The sequence below is a fragment of the Chlamydotis macqueenii genome, chromosome 6, assembly GCF_036417535.1.
Source record: "Chlamydotis macqueenii isolate bChlMac1 chromosome 6, bChlMac1.mat, whole genome shotgun sequence".
Taxonomy (NCBI): Eukaryota; Metazoa; Chordata; class Aves; order Otidiformes; family Otididae; genus Chlamydotis; species Chlamydotis macqueenii.
Window position 1 is genome coordinate 385,223 of NC_141561.1, and position 24,374 is coordinate 409,596.

General features: G+C 39.0%; 1 protein-coding gene across 9 annotated transcripts; it reads left to right on the plus strand.

Annotated features, from left to right (window-relative positions):
- On the plus strand, positions 1-24,221 carry WDSUB1 (WD repeat, sterile alpha motif and U-box domain containing 1). Of its 9 annotated transcripts, none has more exons than XR_015258950.1 (12): positions 1-586; positions 5,123-5,544; positions 6,790-6,974; positions 10,588-10,680; positions 11,473-11,566; positions 13,707-13,740; positions 15,326-15,366; positions 15,458-15,564; positions 16,431-16,610; positions 20,022-20,063; positions 21,101-21,239; positions 23,772-23,909. XR_015258950.1 is itself a non-coding variant. In XM_086751319.1 (12 exons), exons 3-12 carry the CDS (start codon positions 5,147-5,149, stop codon positions 23,933-23,935), a joined length of 1,437 nt encoding a protein of 478 aa, XP_086607445.1. In that variant the 5' UTR covers positions 1-586; positions 3,186-3,260; positions 5,123-5,146; the 3' UTR covers positions 23,936-24,221. The 9 variants fall into 9 exon arrangements, 8 of the variants coding, with proteins under 8 accessions (XP_086607445.1, XP_086607449.1, XP_086607444.1 ...); XM_086751319.1 differs by lacking the exon at positions 20,022-20,063 and adding an exon at positions 3,186-3,260 and having other exon boundaries at positions 21,099-21,239; positions 23,772-24,221; XM_086751323.1 differs by lacking the exon at positions 20,022-20,063 and adding an exon at positions 3,186-3,260 and having other exon boundaries at positions 5,343-5,544; positions 21,099-21,239; positions 23,772-24,221.
- Positions 24,222-24,374: the final 153 nt, after the last annotated feature.

Here is a 24,374-nt window from a genome sequence, read left to right on the forward strand (position 1 = left end):
CGTGGCAGTGCCGTGCTCGGCAGCGGCGCTTCGGGAGACGGCGAGCCGGTCCCCTCAACGCCGGGCGGGCGGGCGTGACCTGCCGCTGCCGTGCGGGCGGGCTACGGTGGCCTTCCGCGCCGCTCCGGGCAGCTGGGGCGGGGCCCTTCCTCAGCGTTTTCCCAAAACCCGCCATGAGAGATGAGATACCGGCCATTTCCCTGAGCGCCCGCCGGGGCAGCGGCGGCAGATGGCGGTAGGCTGTCGGCGGTGGTAGCAGGCAGGGACTGTCAGTAACGCCTGGAATAGCTGGAGCTTTTTCTGTGAGCGGCTGCTGCTGGTGGCTTACGGTTTAGGAGAAAATTGTAATTGCTAGAGAAGGTAACGCTGTAACGCTAAACGTCTCTCTGGTGACAAAGGCTCCGGATTCTCGTTGCTCCCCCTGCTACTTTGCACTGTTGGTATCCCAAACCCCTCATTCCTAGGTTTGCTTTCTGCAGCGAGCTCCTGAAAATCTCGTAACAACGAGATTAAAGTGCCTTTTTAAGCCTCATCTTTCCAGATACCAAGCTTTGTCTGACTCTTCACTTTCTCGGAGTTGAAGGAAGTATGTTGATTTTCTTTCTACGGATAAGAGATGTTGTTGATGCTACTTAATCTGTTTAATGGTTTTAAGTAGAGTAGTAATAAAACTAGGAGAATCCTGTGGCTAAAATGGAAAGTTGAAAGATCTGCTCTTTAACTAAATTGGCACACCGTACGCTGTCTGAAGGGAACAGTTATTTTACCCTTATATATACTTTTGTGTTTATATGTGTACATGTCTACATGTGTGTTATGCGTACATTTATACATATACATATGTATGTGTCCACATATATATAAGCATATGCATGTATATATATTTATATGTAGAAGCAAATGTATGTGTATATATAAAAAACTACACCTCTTTGCGATTGCCTCTTAGCTCTGAATTTGTTGTTCAGAATGAAGCACTAAAATAATAGTCTGCTGTTTCAGATAAGTGAACATAAACAGTATTCCTACTTTTGTCCAGCATAAACAGCTTTTATGAGTTGAAGGCACTTCCTTTTGGCTCTATAATTCCTTACTCTCGGGAAGCTTGACTGGGATCTGCAGGATGGGGAGGAACTGATTGTAATGTAGCTTTTAGGGACTTTCCCAAACATCAGCAGTGTAAATCGCTTGTCTGATGCTGACAGCTAAACTGGTCCCAGCAGTCTTAAGTTCTGGGAAAATGTCCATGGAGCTACTGTTTTCTTTTGTTATTTTATGTGGCAGCAAGTGCAGTTTCTGGAGAGGTTCAGATTCTGATCACCTTCCCACTAATCACATTTGGATGTTGACTTATGTATTACTCAGTAGGTGATGTCTGATTTACATGAAAATCGGGTCAGATCTCTGATTGGCAACACAAAGCTGTTGTTGGTATTACTCTGATGTTTTGCCATCGCTGTTGTTGCTGTCTAACTGTGAAAGGTAGCAGAAGTTTGAAATTGAATAAGGTAGGCCTGGAAAGGAAAATTTATCTTGAACTCTGGTCATCAAACCTTAGTGCTCATCTATGTTAGACCTGCAGGTTTTAACTTACTGGTTAATCTGTTCTTTTTTTTTTTTTTTTTTCTAAAGAATGTATACGGTTGTCTACTCAATTATACCTTAACAAATGCTTAATATGCTGTATTCTTAAAAGGAGCATATCAGCTGTTGAATCTGCAAACTACAAGATATAATTCATTGGAGTTTATTTCAGCAAGCTGCAGATTACAAGAATTTCCAGGAATCTTTTTGATACTGCTTCTTGATTAGTTTTTGGAGAGTCAATGATGACATGCAAATATGCTTTCTTGGAGCTGTAAGCGGGAAGAGAGAGAATGCTGAATACATATGCTTATAGTTGCTGAAGGTGTTTATATTAAAGTGTAAGATTATTTTTTTGTGTGCTCTTGGTATAGCTGAAGCACTGCTTTTGGGTCTATACCATGCTGATTATTTTCTGTTAGAGCAAAGGATGGTTGAGGACATGTCTGATAATAATGAATTAAGGCAAATAAAGAGTGAGCAGTATCTTTGACTCTTTGCTTCTGTAGGACTCTTCTGATGTTTACATTTCACTGCAAACCATTCTGAACAGCCAACCCTTGATTCCTTGTTCAGTTACGCTACTTTGTTATCTCTTCTTCTATTTTTGTTATCATCTTGCTTCTTTTTAGGTAACTTTTTGTTACTACAGGACTTAACCTTTTTTCTGTATAACATTCATAACAATGGGGCCTCATCGTGGTCACATCCTTTGTGCGCTGTAGTACACAAATGTTTGTTAAAGAATACGGAAGATAAGAAACCGAGCTTCTTGGCAGTACGAGGAGAACACCGTGCTCACACCTAACTGAAATTTTTTCATCTATAAGTTGATGTTTTCTGTTGTAATGTTTTTAGTCTTTGTAAGTCTTCTGTAGTATTCTGATCAGCTCTGTTCTGCCTGTCCCCTGCTCAATAGTTCAGATTCCCATCTCTGTATATGTCTCTCTCCTGCTGCTCTCTGGATCCTTGCTTTTCCCCGTGCATAAAAATTAATATTGCTTGTTTCGTCTTTCAGTCGTTACCACCAAGAAAAAAGAGGAGAGGTTGAGGAATAGGAAGGGCTACAGTAACAGTCTCTTCAAGTTTTGGTAAAGCATCTGTGGCTCTGTCCCCGTCCCCTAGACTGCCCCTCTGACTTCCAGTGAGGCTCTCCTGCTCCTGACCCTTCCCCTGAGTACTCCAAAGCCTGCCTTTTCACACTGGTTGCTATAGAAGCAGAGGCACAGCATTGCTCAGATAGGATGTAAATGTTCTTTTTAATATTTGGAGATTGTAGGGTGAGGAAATAAATTGCCTTTTCCTCCCTCTGATGAAGGTCCCACGCTTGGTTACCTAAGCAGTTCTCTCCAGGAAGAAAAAGTACAACTTGGCCTGTGGTGGTACAGATAACAACTTGATTTCACAGGAGTAGGGAGATAACAGAAAGGAAGATGCAGTGACTCTTTCCCAGCAAATCAGTAGCTGTCATATCCCCAGACCATACCTCAGGTTAGCTTTTATTCTTTGCTCTTACTTGCTTCTTGAAGCCATTAGTTCAAAATGGCTGTTAGTCTTCGGAAGCAAAGACTAAGTGGAATTTTCTGTGGTCTGTATTTTAGTCCTAGTATACGTTTGTGGCCTGCTCCCAGCTGGAAATCTAGAACTCTATTTCATTCCTGGGCTGAGGTTTACAGGTATGATGAGTCATGTTTCTACTAATTTCACACTTTCACAAAAAACAGTTTGTTGATGTGGATGGCTTGGAAATGGATACATAATACTTTCAGTTAGAGAGGCTGTGGTTTGAAAGCAAATAGAAAGGCAGCTTGTAACTTTCATTGTAGATAAGTAGGAAAACTTACCAGGATTTTTCATTTAGATCATATTTAATAACAAATAATTGCTATAGTAAACTCGTAATTGGTATACTACTGATAACTGGTGTACTAAGGTAGTGGCCATGTATGATGGAGTAACTGTGCCAGTGGACAAGGGAAGAACTACTGATGTCATCTACCTGGATTTCTGTAAGGCTTTTAACACGGTACCACACAACATCCTTGTCTCTAAATTAGCCATGGGTTTGATTGATGGACTGTTAGAAGGATAAGGAGTTGGTTGGCTGACTGTGTCCAAAGAGTTGCAGTCAATGGCTCAATGTTCAAATGGAAACCAGTAACGAGTTGTGTCCCTCAAGGGTCTCTGCTTAACCAATACTATTTAATATCTTCATCGGTGGCATAGGCAGTGGCACTAAGTACACCCTCAGCAAGTCTGCAGATGACAGCAAGTTGAGTGGTGCAGTTGATTTGTTTGAGGGGAGGAATGCCATCTAGAGGGACCTTGACAGGCTTGAGGAGAGGGCCAACTGATGAAGGTCAAAAAGGCCAGATGCCAGGTCCTGCAGCAGGGTCAGGGCAGTCCCCAGTATCGGTACAGAATGGGGGATGAATGGATTGAGATCAGCCCTGCGAAGAAGGGCTTGGGAATATTGGTAGATGAGAAATTAGGTATGAGCTGGCAACGTGTGCTTGCAGCCCAGAAATCCAGTTGTATTCTGGGCTGCATCAAAAGAAGTGTGGCCACCAGATCCTCTGCTCAGCTCTTGTCAGAGCCCCCTGCAGTGCTGCATCCAGCTCTGGGGTCCCCAGAACAAGAAGGACACGGGCCTGTTGGAGCGGGTCCAGAGGAGGGCACAACAGTGATTGGAGGGCTGGAGCACCTCTGCTGTGAGGACAGGCTGAGGGCATTGGGTTTGTTCAGCCTGGAGGAGAGTAGGCTCCGGGGAGACCTGACTGCAGCCTTTCGATACATGAAGGGGGATTATAAGAAAGATGGAGAGAGACTTTTTACCAGAGCCTGCAGTGACAGGATAAGAGGAAATAGTTTTAAACTCAAAGAGGGCAGATTCAGATTGGGTGTGAGGAAGGAATGCTTAACTCTGAGGGTGGTGAGATGCTGGAACAGAGAAGCTGTGGATGTCCCATTCCTGGAAGGGTCAGACGGGGCTTTGAGCACCCTGATCTAGCGGAAGACGTCCCTGCCCTTGGCAAGGGGGTTGGACTAGATGGCCTTTAAAGGTCCCTTCCAGCCCAAAACATTCTGTGATTGTATGATTCTGTATTCCTGGTGCAACCCTAATTAACACTTTGACTGTCTTCTACAGTGCCCATTTACTCCAGTGTGTCTAGTGTAGATGCAAATAATAACAAATTTGGATAGCAAACTTCTTAGCATAAATTAAATAACTGGAATAACTGGTTTTGCCACTTCTCTAAGACCAAGTAGCTGCTATGTAGTCTTGCGTGTTTTACTGCAAAATTGCAAGTTGACATTAAAAGTTTAGAAATGTTAATTCTAACCAAGTCATAAACTTCTTGTCTCATTGCTGTGATTAATCTCTGCTGTAAGTTGAAGATAAAACAATACTTAGATGAAAATTGCGCCTCTGCAAATGATTTTTTTTTTTTTTAACCTGAAGAATGTGTCTTGTTAAGGTAGCGTGTTTCATTTATGAAACAGGAGAGATAAGTCTAACTGTTAAACTTTTTTTCAGATATTTTTGTTGAAAGTAGATAAAATGGTGTCATTAATTCACACTTTAATGGATCATAGTGATGATGTCAACTGCTGTGCCTTCTCATCCTCATGTCTGGCTACTTGTTCCTTGGACAAAACAATTCGCGTTTATTCTTTAAAGAACTTTACTGAGCTTCCGTACTCACCTTTAAAAGGTCATACGTATGCTGTCCACTGCTGCTGCTTCTCTCCATCAGGACACCTTTTAGCTTCCTGTTCAACAGATGGCACTACTGTGATTTGGGACGCTCGCGATGGTCGGATGCTGGCAGTGCTAGAGCAGCCCAGCAGCAGTCCCGTTAGAGTCTGCCGATTTTCTCCTGAGTCTACATATCTAGTGTCAGGGGCGGCGGATGGGAGCGTAGTTCTTTGGAATGTGCAGTCATTGAAACCGTACAGGTGAGTGCCTAATATTTGTGACAGCCCTGTTCACAATGATAAGAATATAATTTAAGTCGTATGCTCTACTGCTTACAAGACTTGCAGACTTACACCACTTACTGGTATCATGAAGAAACAGGAACAAGATTTAGAAGACCAAAAGATTATCAATAGGAGAGGGAGAAGTGTTGAAGTTTTTTGCTGGTTTTTTTTTTTTTTAAAGTTAAACAATGCAAACTGAAGAAGCCTAATTTTTACGAAGTTATCTTTTGTCTACATCCAGACTTTTTTTTTTTTTAAGTTCATGGAAGTATTTTCATTGATTTAACATGAAATCAGGATGCACTGCATACTTTGTGCATCTGTTTTCCAAACACTGGGTCAATAAACTGTGATACATAATATACAGTTAGTGGAGTCTGACCTTACTGTGTGCTTTGTAGTGCATGATACATAGTGTTTTTTAAATAAGTGCTTAATTACAAGGCTGTTTGAAGTCCGGGAAGGTCTTAGTAGCTTGATAGTAATCAATTGACTTTAGGGTACTGTCAGATAACCTAAAGGATGTTAGGTTGACCCCACTTCCTTCCTGAGGATTGACCACACTTCTGTATCTGCTAGGAATTTCCTTTTAGGATCAGTTTTACAAAGTACTTTGACTTATTTAAAATATCGAGATTTTTTTTTTTTACCTTGCTTTCTTTTGTGTACAATTAGTCCAAAATTAACGTTATATCATAAATCACAAAGTGTTCTACTCAGCTACAGTTTGTCATATGGGTTAGTAGGTGTTCTCTTTTGTCTTTAAAAACAGAACAGAGAAATTGTGGGAGGTTTTGTTGTTTTTTTTTTTTCCACCCCTGTTTATGTGCATTTAAGTCTGTGTTGTGACAATTGTGTATTTATCTTTGACTTTTATCATGCCATAGAATTTTAAAGGTGCATTGTACCTTTCAAGTGGTAAGTCCTTGCAGATTGTCTTTAGTTTGAAAATTATTTTGTCACTCAATTAAACTTATTGCCTTGAGGTGCCATCTCAGATTTTTCCTCCTGCAGTCAAAGAGCAGGTCCTGGTTCCTGCAGCTGTGCTTATTTTGCATCTCTTTCCACAGTTGGTGAGAGTTTCTCACCCTTCTGTTACCAAGTTCCAGAGTGTGAAACTTAGAACAGTTTGGCTTATTGTATTGGGTTGCGTTTTTGAGATCACTTCTTCAGAACATTACTTATTCTGAATTCAAATCCCCATCTACTCTTGCTTTTCAGATCTGGGAATGTTAAAGATGGTTCTTTGGTGGCCTGTGCATTTTCTCCGAATGGAAATTTCTTTGTCACCGGATCATCGTGTGGTGATTTAACCATCTGGGATGATAAAATGAGATGCCTGTATAATGAAAAAGCACACGATCTTGGTGTTACCTGTTGTGATATTTCTTCACAGCCAATTTCTGGTTAGTTACTTGACTCGTCAAGGGAGGAACATGGCAAAAAAGGAGTTATTTTATTTCTCTCTAGCTCTTGTTTTCATATTTTTTTTGTCATCAGTACTCAAGATACAAATGATATTGGGAAGAGCTGATGTTTTAGAATATTCTGAATATTCTTAAGTAAAAGTTGTGGTCAGGTAGATGACAAGAAATGTACTAGATCAACAAACAAGATAATTAGCATGCTTATAATAGCTTTCAGTAGCTAATGATCCTGTCAGGGTTTTGGAACATGTTTAGGCAGTGAAGCTTATCTCCCAGGGCTGATGATGGTGTTAGAAGATGCAATGCTTGATTACCATACCCACATTACTCTTTCATACTTTGGTTTCCCACGGAGCAGGACTGGATTAAGACAATGCACAGAATGGTAAACCTAGTAACTGGATGCTTGAGCTCTGGAATGTGAGCAGATAAACTCTTCTCCTGCACCTGACTTTCTCAGTTGGAGGAATCTGGGAGAGCGATGAGCCCGGAATGTCATTTGTCCCACTAAGATGGGGTACTGTTCAAAGGTCGTACAGATGTTTTAGCTGACCTCACTGTATAACTTGCATTTCAATTTTGTCATTAGGTGCTTCATCACAGTTGTGATGGGCAAGAACTTAGTTTTTTCTTTTGAGAATTAAATCTGATTTTCTCTTATATATTTGAGTATTGAGATCAAAAACATAAGATATGCACAGTATAGGTCTTTGTCAGGGCTTCATTGCATGTTAGGTTAAGTTATCTTTCATTTCACATTTGTAAGGCTTTCTATGGGACTAAAAGAATTAGAACCTAGATTGCTCTATATGCAAGAATGTATATATTGAAAATTGCGTATTTAAACTTCCAACTATCTCAGGAGAAGCTTTGCATTTGTGTGTACAGGCTTTTAAAATTATTGTGGTGGTTTAACGCTGGTGGGCAGCTCAGCACCACGCAGTGGCTTGCTCACTCTCTCCCAGTGGGATGGGGAGAGAATCGAAGGTCAAAAGTGTGAAAACTCATGGCTTGAGATGAAGGCAGTTTAATAGAGAAAGCAAAAGGTGCACGCACAGGCAAAGCGAAAGAAGACATTCATTCACTACTTCCCGTCAGCAGGCGGGTGTTCAGCCATCTCCAGGAAGGCAGGGCTCCATCACACCCAACAGTGGCTTGAGAAGACAAATGCCTTAACTCTGCATGTCCCCCTCTTCCTCCTCCTTTCAGCCAGCTTGTATTGCCGAGCACGATGCCGTATGGTCTGGAATGTCCCTTTGGTGAGTTGGGGTTCGCTGTCCCAGCTGTGTCCCCTCCCAGCTCCTCCTGCAGCCCCATCCTGCTCAGCAGTAACTGACCCACCCCTGTGTTACCAACACTGCTTTGGTCACAGATCCAAAATAAAGCACCAGCCAAAACCAGTACAACTATGTTGCAGCACAGACTTTTTGTATAATTGTGTGGGAATACTGAAGAGTTGCATCTCTAAGCTTACGTAATTTATATAGTGGGAAGAAGCATTTGCACAAAAAAATCACTTCTCTTTGAAATATACTGATGGATGTTAATTGCAGTACAGGAAAGTTTTGTAAAAAAAGCAGAGATAGAAGCAGGAGAAAGCTGAGGATGTAGGATGTGAGCATATCCTTCGGTACAGAGAATTAGTGACTGACAATACCAAATCAATCAAATGCATGTCCACTGAAAGGTGCAGGGACAGCAAGGGCTTCATATGTCACAATAGAAAGGGGATTAATCTTTAAATAACAGCTCTGGGTCTTTCTTGGTGAAAGTACTACCCAAAAAACTCCATCGTGAACTAAGAGTTGCCTCTGAGGGCGAAGGAACACACTGAAGCTGAAGCAGTCAGAGGGTGATTTCCACCGCTCCGTTTCCTGTTGAGATTATTCTCTTGGTTTAAAACTGTGTGTTACCAACCCTTCAGCCTTCTTGCAAGACAGAAATAGGCAAGAAAGCAAGTATTTCCTACACTGCGGGTTTTTTTTAAGCTGATTTTTGATCATTGTTAATTTTATTTAAGCCATATATTACCGAGTCAGCATTTTTCCTTTTTGTGTGCTGCTGTTTAGTCACCAAGGTTTGAAACTTCTGGGGCTATTAGCAGATTTAACACATTACAAAATCCATACAGGTAATGATTATCCAGTACAATTAAAGACTCTCTACCTGCTTAATTCAGAGCAAAATTAGAACCAGAGTTTATGATTAGTTATTTGTGCTTTAGACTATTTGTAACATAGGATTCTTCTACATTTAAAGTAGATTCACTCTCGGTTACATAGAAGTTCATCAGATCTAGAGCAGCTGGAATGCTGTGTGGGCTTTCCCATCCGGCTGCAAAGTTTCAGTGCTGCTCTCCTCCTGAATAAGTAAACTTCAGTGAAATTACCTAGTGGTGCTGGTAAAAATTGGCAGAGATTGCTAAAATTTTGCATTGAACCTCAGGGGAAGACAGTGTAGTCCTCCTTCAAGTTATCCCAAAGAGCTCTGTGTGTACAACACCGTAATGGCCCATTAACAAGTTGGTAACTTGTAAAATAGTGTCGAAGTCTGTGCGTCATGAAAGAATTCTCATCTAGCCCGACTTTCCAAGTAACACGTTCTTAGTTACCAAGAAATGTGTTTTTACAACATGACAGCTAATGCGTGCTGCTCATCTCTCTGTCAGACCCAAATCTTACACTGTAAAGTCCTACCAAAAATGGCGCACTTTGATACTTCAGTGTTTTTCGGATTTGAGGTAAGTCTGACACAGTCATAGTGGCTCTGCGTATTCCTGTGAACAAATGGTTCTATGTATTCTAGGATTTTATTGTGATAACTGTATTAAATTAAAATATACTTTATGTGGTGGAAAAATGGAGATAAATGGAGATAAAATCTGGGTTTATTTTGTAAAACACTCAACAGTATGTATTTTGATATTTCTGGTAACTGCAGAGCTGGAAAGGTGAGCCCTTAAAATGTCTGTTTCGATTTTCTGATTTCCATCCTTAATCCTGGTGATTCTTGCAGGAATTTTAAGACTTGGTGCTGGCAGAGGTGTTGCCACTTATGGATTGTTGTTGTGACTTGTGTCAAGCTGATATGCCAGCTCAGTGCACAGGACTTAAGAATAATTTCTAAAAATTGATAATGGGCTGAAACAACACATTTAGAATGGAACATGATTGTTCAGAAACGTTCATGTCCACTGACTAGAGAAGAGAAAGCTATAAAACTGTTACTGTTGTATTTAATCTGTCATGTAGTATTTCTCGAGTGGCTGGCTGGCTCCAGTTGTGAAACGTCACTTGGTTTATAAAAATGAAAAGCTGAACATTTAAAATTATGAAAATAGCCTCAAGAAAACTTAAAATATAAGCCCAGTTCTGGTCTTTATCTACTTTTTCAGGAAACACTATAACAGTGATACCTATTTCTTGCTTCTAAATGGTGTTAGAACTTCTGCAATTATTTTTATTAACACTTTTTAAAAGTAGTCCTGGAATTAATGAAATTTACCAAATTCCCTTGAAAGAATGCTGATGTAGTTTGCTGATGTGTTATTTTCAGTCTTCTGATTCCCATTAATGTATTTTAATTTTATCAGATGGTGAACATGGATTCGGATATTTCCAGATGGCTTCTTGTGGTCAGGATAATCAGATCAAACTCTGGCTTATTTTGTTTGCAGATTTCTTAGGTGTGTATAGTGACTATTTTTTTTCGTATTCCAGTGTCTTTAATCTTTAGTGAATTTACATCTCAGATCAAATTTATACTGCTGTCATGGATTCACAGCCAAACTAACCAGGAGTTGAAAGAGTTCTTTTAATCATTTAGCAGGAGAGCAGCTAAGGCATGCAGCACTTTGTGACATTGAGCCCTGTAGATTTTATTTAGTGATCTGTTTGTCCATAATTGTAGAAGTAAAGATTTCAAGAAAATATCCCCCAATTCCCTTAAATCTAATGTTATGATAAACATTTGATTTTAATTAACATTTTTATCTTTTGGAAAGCAGTAATATTCCTACTGTGGACTTTGAGCAGGTTGATAGTTTGAAACTTCTTAACCCCGACCAGGGAGAGGTTTCCTTTCGTCTTTCAGTACATCTTGACCCTTGAGCAAGAGTTGGAAAAATGAAAACAGTGTTGGCTCCTGCTAAAACTGCAATGTAGAGACTAGGCAGATGGCCAAAACCATCTTCAGTGGGCGTTTTTTTTTGAAATCTCTTTTATATAGAGGTCTGTAAGGATTAGCATTGTGTGTACAGATACACATTTAATTATCTAAAACGCTGTTAGACATGCTAAAACCACAAAGTGAGGAAGTCAGAGATGTTAAAATTAAGTTGTCTCTGTCATCTTGTATCCCCTGTCGACAGTATGTCACAGAGTCAGATCTTTGGTGTGGCTTTGCGCTTCTAAAAGCAGCTTGTCTTATACCTGGTCAAATATGTCCATATGTGATAATTTGCTGTTTGTATTTTTAGGTGTTGAATTAAAATATAAATGCACATTGAATGGACATTCTGCCCCAGTTCTGGCTTGTGCATTTTCTTATGATGGACAGATGCTAGTTTCAGGGTAAGCAGTATCTTTTACTTGTTTAAATGTCATGTAGATGGCTGTTCAAGTTCACGCTTCAGTGTTGTAAAACAGAGAGTTCATTTGAGTTGGAGTAGTCAAAATGTATCTCCAATAATTAAGGAATAGTTCTGTGACCTCCAGAACTATTGAAGTGTCTTTCCAATTGGTCTCTGTCTTGTCTTGGATGTTGCTAGCTCTGTTCTCTTGAGTATCGTAATGAGAGTCATGATTTCCTGGTTTTGAGGCATTTGCGTGGCCTTTCATCTGGATACTCTGGCATCTATTAAAAATGCAAATCCACCTTGCAATCTTGCCATCTCTTTGGGACACCATTTTGGATTTCCTTCTCACTCACAAACTTTCAGGAACTTTTTATAAAGTTAAATACCTTGAGATTATTAAAAATGTCTTCACTGACCTACACCCAGAGTGTGGCAACATAAGCCTTCTTTTCTGTAAGAAATACATTGTTGAGATAATAGTAGATCAGTGCTTTTGATGTCAGCCCTGTACAGAATAATAGTTAAGACCCAATTAGTCATGAACCAATGGTTAGAGACTAATATTGTTATTCGTCTTTTTTAGAGGGTGATAAGGGAGTTGCCAGTGTCATTCCAAGGTTTTGTTTGAAATTGTTTGATAGATCTAGGAAGGCTGAGGTGACGGGAAGATTCCTGTTGACTGGAAAGATGCAGATGTCACACTTCCCTCCAAGAAGGGCAAGGTAGAGGATCCAGGGAACTACAGGCCGGTCAGCGTAACTCCTTCTCTGGGAAGGTTAAGGCTTCCAGGGGGCTTGGAAGCCGTATCCAAGCACGTGTTTGGGGAAAGCGACAGGAATTGAACAAGGGCAAGCTGAGCCTGACCAACCCGAGTGCCTTTGGTGATGAGAAGGCTCGCTGTGTGAACAAAGGCAGAGCAGTGTCCGTTTTACACCTCAGCTTTAGCAAGGCTTTTGACATGGTCTTACAGCCAGACTGGGGAGATACAAATCAGAAAATTGGATGGTAGGTTGTGTGGAGAAATGATGGGACTGCCAGGCTCAGATGATTGTCGGTGATAAGCAGCACAAAGATAAACTGGCAGCTGGTTGCTGTAGTGGCTTTCCTCAGGGGTCAAGAGAATATTATAAATAAGGTAGATATAATCTTTTATGGTTTTATGAATATTAATGGCTATATGCTTTTATTGTGCACTTCTCATGAAAAGTACTTAACTTCTAAACTGTCAAAGTGGCAACGTGAAATAACAAATAAAATGATCCAACTCTAAATTGTAATTGTCTTTTTGCAAGGACTTTCTAAAGTGAAATGGAAAAACTGATGTCTTGCAAAGAAAAAAGGAAAGACAATAATAACCAGCAAATAAACTTACAAATATATGAACTCTAGGAGACAATAGCTTGCTTTGACGTCTTGCTTCGTACTCTTTTTAAGGGAGTCTTTTTCAGTATTTGAAGATCATTATGGATGTTTGTGATGTAGAGTTATTTTATCTTCCATTAGACAGGCAGATTATTGTTTTCACTTATGTTCTAACAAGTGAAATATCTATCCCACAAAGTCTTTCAGGAAACACTGCTGCCATGGTAAATAACTATGCAGTTTGTATTTAATGAAATATTTTATGTATTGATTGTGTTGCTCCACTGTATTTTATGTATTGCGTTGCACTGCTTCCTCTAGCTTGCTTTGCAAATGAAAAGATTGCAAAAATAAATAGGAGTGCTAGAGAACGTCATGGATAGTCAGATTCTGTGCATCTGCCTTACAGGTACTGCTTGCAAAGGCGTAAAGTAGACATGGCACAGAGAGTGGGGAGCAGTGGGGGCCGGTTTGAGCACTGTGCAAATCCTTTACATCAGGAGTTGTCCTGGAAGCGCAGACTTTTCATATTGAACTGCTGTTTTTTACATCATGCTACATTAGCTACAGCTAATCGGTGGTGGGGTTTTAAGGTGGACACCTGTGGAAGGGATTTAGATATCTAGGCTTTTCATAACGTGGTGTTAAGAAATCTATTTGCTCTTATTTTGATTGTGGGAAAGCCGGGGCGGGGGGGGGCGGTCCTCTTAGTTAGAAGTAATTTCCTTTTTCCTCTCTGCATCGTTTTAATGTTGATATGTTTTTTTAAAAAGGTCTGTGGACAAGTGCGTCATAATACATGAAACTGTAAGTATAGCATAGTGCAAAATCATTGTTGTTTTTTAAATTTTAGCACTGTTTCTGCAGTGTCTTACCAATGTAAAGAAATATTAAAGAGCAGAAACTATGTAAACTCAAAATACTTACTGTGCATTTGGCAAGGGGAGGCGTTTGAGGAAAAATGTTTCTTGAGAATTGATCAGTCTTTCTCACTTTTTATTTATGTTTCTTTGAGGGGTTTGTTATTTGATTTCTCTACAGTAGAATATTATTCGATAAATTCCATATGTACATGTTCTCTTCATACTGAAGTAGAAGGATTTTTTGTTATCCTAAATTTATCTTAGCTTCCAAAGCGGGAAGGACTGTAGCTTTTGACATATAATCAGGAATGGGGGTCGTAGAAATTCTTTACTTAGTTATATATAGAGTGCACATAAAATAGAAGCATAATAAATAATTCAAGAAAATTTCTCTGTTAAATACAAAGTCTTTTCTTTAAAACATTGTTTAGGCATTTTCTGTAATACTGTTATTACATCCTTCATGGTTCACCTGTAAGTAGTATTTACCTTTAATACTTGATAAAGAATACTTTATAAAGAACAGTAATTTTGCTGAAAATGAAGGATGAACAAATTTTAGGCTTCTCCAGCTTGCTCTGCACTATACTATTGTACTGATACAACTTTTCAATTAGAGTTGAAGTTCACTAATTTGATACCTTCCCAGATTTTTGCACAAGTATTTTAGTAGTTTGAAGCTTAGACAGAAATGTAAGAAGTCCTCTAGATTTTTGGAACCCCAGAAAATTCAAAGATGCAGAAAGCCACAGCACAGGTATTTCTTAATACTGTTGGTTGGCTTTTGTGGCCTTAGATTTTTGCCAAATGAGGACAACTGGGGACAATAAATCTCCATGGCAGGAAGAAATATTTCAACCTAAAATGGGGCACTTTCGTCATGATGGGCAACTCAAAAGACTGGAGTGTGCTTACTGCTCAATTAGTGTTTCAGAATAACTTTGCTCTTCATCTTTCCAGTCGGTCTGTATCTGTCAAAGAAACAGTATCTTTCACAAGAAGGAAAATCTTTCAAATCGTAAGTTAAAACTATGCAGACATTCAGGAATTTGTTTTTGAGTAGCATCTAAGTGGCCAAATAGGAGAACCACAGGTGTGATTGGTTATGGGCCCAGTTGAAGGATTGTAGCATGAAGTCGATTTGAATTTCAGTTACCTCTTCACTTTTGGTCATTTCTAAATCTGGATGTGTAGAATAAATATTTTAATCGACATGAGCAAGCAGCCAGTTTGGATGTTATCAGTTCGTTTGGTACTTCTGTCATTGTTACACTGAAAGTTCCGTGCTGGCTGGTTGTTGAAGGATAGCAGTGTTCCAGTGAATTGCATAGGGGCTTCAAGCGGGAAATCCACGTTGAATTTCTGACTCTGCTGCTCATCAGCTTTGGCAAGGTTGTATAACTTCTCTGAAGGTAACTTCTGTCATCTTCCAAGAAGCGATATTATTCCTTATTTTGAAAGAAAGTATACAAATGAGTGAACATTCTTTTTTATTCTTTAAGACTTTAAATCACAAATATTCTTTACAGAGTACTGGCAATACGCTTCATACTTTGTCTCAGCATACCAGGTAAGAATTCATTATGATTATTCTGTTTTACTGTTAATAAAGAAATTAAATCTTTTCTTGTGAATTTTCACACATTTATTTTTATTTGTAGATATGTTACAACTTGTGCTTTTGCACCACATAGTCCCTTACTTGCCACAGGTTCAATGGATAAAACTGTGAACGTATGGCAGTTTGACCTTAAGCAACCCTGTGCAGGTTAGTGTGTGAAGAATTTGTAATCTGTTATTTAAATTAACACACAGTATTGTTGAACACCTTGTGAAGATGCAAAAACCTCGCTTTTTCTTACATGCAGTTAGTTTTTAGCCTCAGGATTACGTGCATGTTATTTATCTTTTCTTTGAGTTGATCTCATTAATGTCCTACGGAGTTGTTATCTGTTTGGTTTTTTAAAGAAAGTATAGACTATAAGTATTTTAATTTTGTTAATGTGCTATATCTTCTTTCTGCTGTTTGCCATTTCTTACGCTCTGGACAGCATTTAAGAGATGGATATTATTCCCAGAGCGCTGAAAGACTTTTTGGACAGGTATAATTGGTGATGAGTTAAACAGAAAATGTGCTAATTGCAGGCATAATTCTCAACAAGAAATACAGCTTACCAGTTGTTATAGGTGAAAAAACCCAGGATAAGTAATGTTACAAAATATATCAGCACCTAAAGGATGTGGAACAAAGGTACACAGATCTTTGTTCAAAGCACGAGAGTAAGTCTTAGCTTCGGTTGGCTTTTCTAAGGAGATGTGACCTGGTTTCCATGTCTGCTGATGCTTTTCTGTGGTTTAGTTCAAATTTGACAGAAGTGTAGGCATCTGAGAGGTTAAATTCCTCTAAACTTTGAAAATTGATAGGTGAAAGACAAATGCAATTTTTTGCCCCCCCCCCATTGAAGTAATGTCTAATAAGTATTTCTTTTATTAGATGTTGGGGAATGAGAACTCTTGAAAAACATTGTTCTTAGATAGAACTGGGGTTTTATTCATTGTTGTTTTTGTGGGAGAGAAGGAGGGTGCTGTTTGTTTGGGGTTTTTTTAACTGTCTTTTATCTTTCCTTTCCAAAGGAAATACTGTAGAAAATGAATCTAAGTTGGCTGTTGAGGACTGGTCAGAGGACGATGTTTCAGCCTGGCTTTGTGCACAAGACTTAGCAGACTTTGTTGGGCTTTTCAAAGTTAATAACATTGATGGCAAAGAACTACTGAAACTTACTAAAGAAAGTCTGACTAGTGAACTAAAAATTGGTAAGAGTGTAGAAATCCAAATGGCTTTTTATCTTTAAAGTATGTGTAAAATGTTGGAATTAAAGCAAATTAGGAGTTCCATACACTGATTTTTTTTTTTTTTTTTTTTTCCCCTCCCTGAATCGCATTTTTATTTCATTACCAGGGCTGATAAAATCCCCTAATGTCACATTATGCACAATACTCTCTTTTTATTTTGTTGCTTGCATAAAAGGAAACCTTTTAAAAAGTACAGTTTTATTTTTAGAAGTTAGTATTCTTAATTGTAGGAAGACTGCTCCCTTCGTTTTTTTTTTTTTTTAAATGTGTATATATATGTGTGTGTTTGTGTGTGGTATTGGTCTGTATCATCTCTGTGTATCAACTGGCTTTGCTGAATTCTACAAATCAACAGAGATGCTGGGAATCTCTCAGTAATTGTCATTCACAAAAGACACTTGGCTTCATCAGTTTCTGCACGTGTTTTCTTTAACATTGGAGTAGCCTAAAACCGTTGGCAGCAGTCACCAGCTGAGGCTAATCAAATAATGCTGACCAGAAGCTATGTGGGAAGTGAAGGCAGTCTGACCAAGGATGAGAAGTGACCTGCTGAATGTAGTATGCTCTTGGGGAAAAAAAACAACAAAAGCATGTGTTGTCTGATAGATTTGTAATGGCGCTATCAGGAACAATTTCAAACTCAAATTAAAAAAAAAAAGGTCTGAGTTGTAAGAGCCCATTGTAAGGTGGGTTATAAGAGGCAAAGGATGGATGTGACTTTAGACAGAGCACATGTAGAGTACAGGCTGGTTATGGGAAGCTGTTGCTTTCTGACTTCCATTTGCTGTAAAAGGATGCAATGCAGGTTGATTGTGCATATGAGCTGAAGTAGCTTCGATATGTTCTTTCCCATTATCAGGTGAAGTGTTCATTGCTCAATCTCTGTTCTCAAGACTTTGGTCTTTTGCCGTGCTTTTCCTTCAGTAGGTACGGTAACAGCATCAAGAATATAGGATAGAGAGTCAGATTTTCACAAGTATCGGGCAGCTGTAAGAATTTTTTTAAAAAGCTTTAACTGAGATAACTTATTGTCATGATAAACATAAGCTGCTCCACAAATACGAACCAGCAGATATGCAATGTGAAGCAATGAGCTCCACTTTAATGGTTATAAGAAAGATGTTTTTAAAACAATATAATGAAATATAATACTCAAAGTCGCCAAATAAAATCATTCAAATAAGTCAGTTCTGAAGTGGGTAAATGCTTGTGGTTCTGCTTCTACATAGCATTCTGCAACTATAATTGGCACTGAATAGAAATTATGGCCTGATATACTTGACTTGAAGAATTGCTCTCTATCTGCTGTGACTCAAGGATTTACAAAATAGGAGAATACTGTCTGCCTAAAACTTACATGCTTTTCAGTGTTATTCAAGTTCCAGTTTAACTAAATCTTAGGAGTCTATCGCTGTACAAATACTTGAATGAGCATATCCTTTCTCTCCTTAATAACCTGTTTTCTTTTGCCCTAAAAATGCAACATTTTACCAGTTCCATAAAATCTTGCCAAAGAACTTTTGAGATTTTTTTACAGTCTTTGCAATGGGAGATTTTTTAAAACTGTTTTACTTGATGATTGATAGGATAGGAGCTTTTTCTTCTATTTTTTTTTTTTAATTAGCTGCTCCTTTCTTGTCCTGTTATTCTTTGCTTCAGCTCTGACTTACATTTAATAGAAAGGGTATCCTCACGCCTTTTGAAGGTGTTTAAGAGAAAGTCATCAGCAAGTGGTTCACGTAACATTTCATTAGCTTTTTTCGTTGTTTTTGGCAGCTTTGTGAAAGAATGCTTCATTACCATGCAAATGAAACTAGCCTCTTCCCACACTAATTGTCATGTAATATAAATAAGACTGTATTGAACTCTCTAAGATGTTGAGCAAAAGTAAAGTGACCCTTACATACATTCTGAGTGAAAGGCCTGTATGCATTCAAAAAAAGTTCAGCATTTCTCATTCTTAACAGACATATTCATTGCAATTCTATGATGCAGCTGAGTCAGAAAAAAAAGGAATATGCATCCTCTTCCAATTCAGAATAGAAAGTGGGGGTACATTGCTCCATGCCTGCATACTCTTTTTGCTGTCAGGCTAACTGAATGTGTTAGTGTAAGGTGAATCTTCCGTTTGTTTGCAGAGGGTGGGCAGGAATAGAGACTAGGTCTAATTTTTTTAAAACCACACCTTCAGTTTGGGAGTTAGTGCCATAGAAAGTATTTTGTAGTATAATATAAAAAATTGTAAAGAAGTTGGAGGCATTCCGAATACTTTCCCTTGTTCTGCAGCACACTGAGAAAGCTTCTTTTCATATAACTCTATCCTGATTTAGGTTAGGTATGTAAGGAGAACAGATTGTCTTCAAGACAGTTCCACACTGTCCTCGCTTACTGCAGAGTGTCCTTAGAACGTAAAACAAGGATGAGTACGCGTAAGCTGAATTTTGGAATCTCTGATAAGACTGATTTTGTCTTCTCTTCATCAGCAGCGTGCTATCAAAGATGTGGGGGGTTTTGTTGGCCCTGTGATGAAGATTGTAGAAGATGCCCTCAAAATCCAGTTACAACTACAGAATTATTTGGTTCCTTTTTTACCTTTATTTCCTTTGGTTTATTTCCTTACCTTTATTTCCTTAATTTTTCTTGATCCCAAGCTGATCTTTTATTTTTTTTACAAAATTGCTGTGCAAAATCTGCCTAAGAATGAGCATAAACTTTTATTGTATTTCAACACTGTATTTCAGTATTGGCTTACATTGTCTTTATCTTTACACATGTAATGATATAATCCTTACTAAGCAAATGCAGGTAAATTTCATTCTTTTGTATATATTTTTCTTAGTCTGTGACGTATTTTGTCTTTGCTGATTAAATGACTTGTGTATCAGTGTGAGTTTTGCACACATCGTTTGAGGCAGCTGTTAATTGTACAGTGAAGCTGGAAGCACTGGTGTGTGAAGGCCAGTCGGCTTGGAGTCTGCAGATGGAGTAGAGCAGTTGATTGGAAGACTGTGGTGTCACCTCTTTGTTTCAGTACCGAAGCTGGGAGATTAACCAGAGCAGGAACTAGTATTTACCACTACTAGATGGGAAGAAAAGGTTGTGGCACATTACACCCGCAGGTTTTTTGACATAAAACAATTTTTTAAAGGAGGAATATTTTATGCTGCTGCAAGATGAAGATTAGTGATATTTGAGATGCATTTTCAATCTTGACAGGTTAGAATTGTAGTGTTTACAGTTTATAGAACTATAAAATCACTTTTCTCATTGTCAGATTTCTTTTTTCCTCGTCTGCTTACAATTGAGTTGGAAAGAACGTGTGCTGTCTCACACACGGATACATTTTTTTTTTTTTTTTTTTTTTTCCCTCAGATTCACAACTGTTGTATATTCTCAGTAAACAGGTAATAGTAAGTACTCAAATCAGGTTTGGGATACTTAAATGACCTTGTGGTCCTTCATGGGGGATATGTGTTAATCGGTATTTGTGATGCCTCCATGATCATGAAAAAGAGTTTATACCACAATATGTACATTGTAGAGAGAAGAGCTTGCAAGTCTCACAAATCTCAGATCAGAGTATTCTTCCTTAAAAAAAAAAAAAGCCCCAAATGAATGCAATTTTCATAGATTCAGACAAAATACTGGCACTCGGGCTCCACAGGTCGTTTTTATGTGAAAGAGATCGATTATATTTAAGTGAGTCTTTACTAAAACCAAAGATTCTTACTGCTCGCAATAACGGCTTCATCTTCCCCTACCCATACCACCCATTGATATATTTTTTTAAAGTATTTTTTCTGCCAAGAACCAGCTGTACTACCTTCACTTGCAATAGTACATTACTGTATTTAATTTGAAAATGTTTATAATAATATATTCATATACCATGAAATTTTAAAATACCAATATGACCCTATGCCAAGCTGCAAGGAAAACCTGGTCCAAGGGTGATGTGTCCTCACTCGGGTGCTTTGGTGGTAGACAGTCTTCTGTTCGGAGGTGATGATGGCACTTGTGCGCTCTTACACCTTCACACTGTTATTTATTTAGTCCAGTTTCAAGGGAGAAACACTGCTGTCTTCCACGCTGTCTCAGTTTTAGCTATAGCTATAGCTTTGCACATGCAGCAGTGTATGTGATTCTGTTAGGCATCAACTAAAATGCTGTTCTGCCAGGTAGCCGTGTCTTTGCAGCAGTGTTGCACTTGCATTTGTTCTGCTGGCTGTTTTCCTTACTCTGCAAAGTTCTTGTTAGCCAGGAGGAGTGCCGAGCTGCAGTGGAACTGTTCGTAGCGGTGGCCAGGGGTGACTGCAGGTTTTTCTGTGTTAGGTGGGAGTGATGAGATGGAGTTGTCTCTCTCGTAACGCAGCTGCCAATTGATGCCGTCTCTAACCTCTTTGCCTTACATGTCTGTCTTGTCCACTTCATGTACAAATAACTTTTCAGAGTCTCTAGGCCTGCGCAGTAGAGTCCTCCAGAAAATTGAAGAACTGAGGATGAAAACGATCCCTGTTTCTGTTACCATCCCTGATGAGTTCTTATGCCCTATAACAAGGGAGCTTATGAAGGAGCCTGTCATTGCAGCAGGTATGTCTTTAGATGACGTTGACTAAAAAAAAAAATTACTTAAGGGCAAAGATAGGTGTGGGAACACAAAAATACGTATATTGTACCAGCTGTAGGAAGATAAACTATTCTAAATAGCTGTTGCAACAAAATTGAACTGCGGTAAATGTTTAATTTGCCCAATTATGTCTCTGATATGGAGGAAAACATTGCATCGAGCAATTTGCTCAGTGTCAGCTCTGCCGATGAGGCTGTATAGAATTTTTTATTTAAACATTATTTCCTTCATGTGCCTTTGCAAATATAATAAGCCTAATTACAGTTGTTTCGTTAGTGCAAAATGTCATTGTGCGCATGGAGAGTGTGGTGGACCATAAAAACAGGCTTATTTCTACTCTTAGCACAGCGTGTATATGGCACTTAAAAGTTTGTACAGAGTGAGATTCCTTTAAATTCAGCAAGACCTTGGAACTGAGATACACAAGGAGCAGAAGATGTTATGTAGCTAAAACATTTTATGAAAAACTAGTGTTTTGTAGGTCTAATCTTGGGGTCAGGGGGAGAGGAGGGCGTATGATCATCCAAAGACAAGTATATTTTTTGATGCTCTCTAAACAGTGGGTAACTTCATACAGTTTTGAGGTGTCAGGCCAGACTTTTGAAAATTAAAATGTTCAGAATATGAAAACATTTGCTTACTGCTGGACCAGTAAGCACTGCGCTTAACAGGGCTTCAACTTCTAAACAATAGCAGTAGGGGGACAGCCTTGCATATTCTTTTTTAAAATACAATTTTGAGATAAAGAGACATGAGTTTTAGAGCAGGATAGTTTTGTTGAAAAGCTGAAAACTACTGCCAGTCACTGCTGAGTTGTATATGGTGCTTTGTAGTCAGGCAGAAATAGGAAACTAGCCTGGCCTCTTTATATTCATGGTCAGCTTCTAGTGTCTTTTTAACTATAAAGGGCTTCTGCAGTGAAAATTATTTTTTAAAATACTCAGCAACTTTGGATGAACTAAATAGAGATGTTTGATTGAATTGTGATGAAAATCTAATAGCTTTCTTAACCAAAGGCATGCAGTAACTTTAACACCACCCATATGCCATTTATGCATTTTTGATAAAGCACAGCTTTGATTCGCGCGCGCGCGCACACAGACACAGACACACAGACACAGACACACAGACACAGACACACAGACACAGACACAGACACACACACACACCCACACACACCCACCCACCCACCCACCCACCACCCCCACCACCCCTTTTTCTTTTCTTTTTTTTCCTTTTTTTTTTGGGCAGGACTTCCCCCCCCCCCCCCCGGCCCTTTTTTTAAAACAAAACAAAACAAAACCACCTAACTGATATGCTGGTTTTATTACTACCTCTGTTTCACAGACAGTACCTTTTATCTTTCCTCTGCTGTTGGCTTTAACTAGCAAATCCCAACATTGTGATTTATTTCTGTAAGTATTGGTGCAGGGGAAAGAATATAACTTGCTAATGCTTGGTGAGGCTTGACAACAGCTAATAGGGTGTTGTTAGTGTGATTTAGAACTGACCATAACAAACACAGCTAAGCAACTGCAGTTGCAGGTAACCTGCAGAGCATCACCTGTCTGTTTCCTTTTTTTTTTTTTTTTTTTTTTAAGGAACTGAGTAAGCACTGTGGTTATAAATGCTGATTGTCAATACCATTTCCTGGCTGCCCACCTCACTGTTTCGATGGTTCTTGCTTAATAAACATGGCAGGCTACCAGCATGGGGCCCTTTGGCAGGCAGTTCTTCTTACAGCCTTGTAATGACCTTTATCCGGACTGTGTAGTTCCTTAACTACAACTAAGGATGCAGCAAGGCTTTATGTATTTGGCCCTGTTTAACACTTGTGTACCTTAGTCACAAGTTCACGCACAGATACGGCCTACACCTGTGACCTCATCGGCAGCACCCCCTTGGGTGGAAAAGGGCTGCTTCGGCAAATGTCTCCTGCCGGCGTGCCTCGGCTGCTGACGGACACGTGATGCGAAATTCCAAGCCAACCAAAATCACTGCAGCATAAAAACATCAGTGTACAAGTGGAGCCTTTTCTAGAAAGCTACATTTTTTGGCCACCCCACGCTTATGGCCGTACCTGGCTGTTTGGGGGACAGCTTCAGACACTGCTGCAAGAGTTGTTCGAACAACATGCTGCTTTACAGTCATCCAGGCCCTGAAGCGGCTGTAACCGACCGATACATCTGCACTGCTTGCTAAAGCAGCTTGTGCTGAGCACAGTATAACTTAGAGTTGAACCGATTTTTGATCTTAATACTGCTATGTAAAGTTTTGTTGTAATACATTTAACTATATAATTTGAAACAAGTAGGTATGTGTTTATGATAAAGATGTCACAGATCATGCAATTTTTCTGTATCTATCTCAGTTTTTCTGTTTGGAAATACTGATTCCCTTACATCCCTTTTAAATTTAAATAGCCAAAAATTCTATCCCATGTAACAGTGCCCACAGATCTGTAATGTAAGCTTTTGACTATCGTTCCTTCGTAGATGGCTATTCCTATGAAAAGGAAGCAATGGAGAACTGGATCAGCAATAAAAGACGATCCAGCCCCATGACGAATCTTCCTCTCCAGTCTCGTCTGCTGACACCAAACAGGACACTAAAAATGGCGATCAGTCGCTGGCTAGAGAGCCAGCAGAAACACAGTTAAACCACTTCGTTTTCAAGTCATCTGTTAAAATTAACTGAAATGAAATTGTATGTAGCTAAAGGAAATAATTGTATAGGAAACAATTTGGAAGGAAAAAAAAAAGTTCTGTTCTAACCTGTGGCTGTCATTTAAATGTTTGTTAGAAAGAAAATCTTCACTGTTGGAAGGTCCTAGAACATCAATGCAAAGCTTTTAAGTGGTTGGTAATTTTGCTTTGCGGTATTTCTGTTAAAGAAATGAAGTATTTAGATTCACAGTTTTTCAAATAAAGTTTTCTTAAAATTTCCATGGTAAACTCTCATGAGTTTTGAGTCTTGGTTTTGCTAAGTTAGTCTTCCAGAAGATAAGAAATAGCAAGGTATATAATCCCTATTTCTTTATCACCTAATTTAAAAACCAAAAATGTGTCTTTCTCTGTTCCCCACTACTGACCGTGCAG

Bases quoted from the DNA above. Each gene is read 5' to 3' on its own strand.
- WDSUB1 (XM_086751319.1), top strand. From the start codon at position 5,147: ATGGTGTCATTAATTCACACTTTAATGGATCATAGTGATGATGTCAAC. The intron at 11,567-13,706 runs GTAAGCAGTATC...TTTTTTAAAAAG, and splicing joins GGACAGATGCTAGTTTCAGG to GTCTGTGGACAAGTGCGTCA. The intron at 16,611-21,098 runs GTAAGAGTGTAG...ATAACTTTTCAG, and splicing joins GACTAGTGAACTAAAAATTG to AGTCTCTAGGCCTGCGCAGT.